This window comes from Rosa chinensis, chromosome 1 (genome assembly GCF_002994745.2).
Source record: "Rosa chinensis cultivar Old Blush chromosome 1, RchiOBHm-V2, whole genome shotgun sequence".
Lineage (NCBI taxonomy): Eukaryota > Viridiplantae > Streptophyta > Magnoliopsida > Rosales > Rosaceae > Rosa > Rosa chinensis.
Window position 1 is genome coordinate 7,595,480 of NC_037088.1, and position 1,474 is coordinate 7,596,953.

The 1,474-nt window shown below is 45.7% G+C and overlaps 1 protein-coding gene across 1 annotated transcript; it reads right to left on the bottom strand.

The window, feature by feature from the left end:
* Positions 1 to 231: 231 nt before the first annotated feature.
* On the bottom strand, positions 232 to 1,014 carry LOC112199550 (protein WUSCHEL). The gene is made up of 2 exons (XM_024340557.2): positions 838 to 1,014; positions 232 to 732 (listed from the first exon to the last, which is right to left on the bottom strand). Exons 1-2 carry the CDS (start codon positions 1,012 to 1,014, stop codon positions 232 to 234), a joined length of 678 nt encoding a protein of 225 aa, XP_024196325.2.
* Between the last annotated feature and the right edge of the window lie 460 nt (positions 1,015 to 1,474).

Here is a 1,474-nt window from a genome sequence, read left to right on the forward strand (position 1 = left end):
ATTGGTGAAACAAGATATGTCTTACGTAGGGGTAGAGACTAATCTAGAAAGCTTCAAGGAATTACTAGAAGTACGAGTGCAGCAGAGTTGGCCAACGTTTTGAAAGAGCAATGGGTGACCAAGGTTCGATCCTTGGTGTCGTTGTTGGTTTAAAAAAAAAAAGACTACATACATACAGTCTTATTGATTCAGCTACTTTACAATAAAAAAAAAAAAAAGGACTACACTATACTAAGCCAAGTCAGCAGCTCCGGAGGGGTTGAGGCTGAGCTCAAGGGAAATGTGAGAGCCACCGTTGTAGCCGCCTGAGCCACAGGAATAGTAGCCATAGCCGCTACCTCCCTCGGAAGTAGTCTTCAGGTTACCAAGGATGTCCTCACCGTGCATGGGGAACAGAGGAAGAGTTTCAATCTCCTGGTGGTCTTCTCCTCGTTGTTCCATGAAAGTTTGTTCTTCTTTTGTGCCAAATGAAGTAGTAGTAGTATTAGTGTTGAAGGGTGAGGAGGAATATGGGTCAACACTGCAGTCGACCCATGACCCAAAATTTAGATCAATGGATCCACCAGCACCAGTAGAACTAGCGGACCCAAAATTTAGATCAATGGATCCACCAGCATTAGTAGAACTAGTGGACCCAAAATTGAGATCGATGGATCCACCAACACCAGAAGAACTAGTTACCTTGGGCACCTGAACACCCTGATTTAACCTCTTCTTCTGCTTCTCTCGAGCCTTGAGGTTCTGGAACCAACAAAAGACGTTCTTGTCCTCAATTTGCCCATACTGTTTCAGATGGAGACAGATCTCTTGAATCTGCTCTGTAGTTGGGTACTTAACCCCCTTGTCATAGTAAAGCTCCTTGAGGATTCTTATCTGATCTGGAGTGGGAGTCCACCGGATACTACTCTGCCTGAAAGGCATGTTGGCACTACTTCCGGCTGCTTGGTTGCTTCCTCCATCCTCGGTTGGTTGCTGGGTTTGTAGTTCCATTAGTTTCTGGGATTGTGGTTCCATTGGTGATGGGTGAGAGAGAAGGACTGAAGATTTGAGAGAGAAGGGCTAAATCTCTAAGGAAGTTTTTTTTTGTTTGGCGTGAACAGTCTCTTCCCCAGAATGCACCTATTTAAGGAGCAAGGCATGCAAATCTCCACCGTTGGATGGACAGTCTCGAAGAGTCAAACTACGCGTCAGATTCAAGTTGCCCTAAAACACGGAAAAGTAATGACTACTGGCGCGTAGGGAGCGCGTAAGGGAACTAAACGAATCTTGAGGAGCTGTGACCGACAAGCTTCAGTCGAAAGCAAACCTGATTTCCGTAAATCACGGAAAAGACAAGTCGTGGCATGTGGACTATGCAAGGGCACGTCACGATCAATGCCCTCAACTGTAGTTGTGGTTGGAGGCCCGATAGGCCGGATTGCTGAAACAGTTTTGGGTATTTTTTGGACCGGATTGCTGAAACAGTTTTGGATAT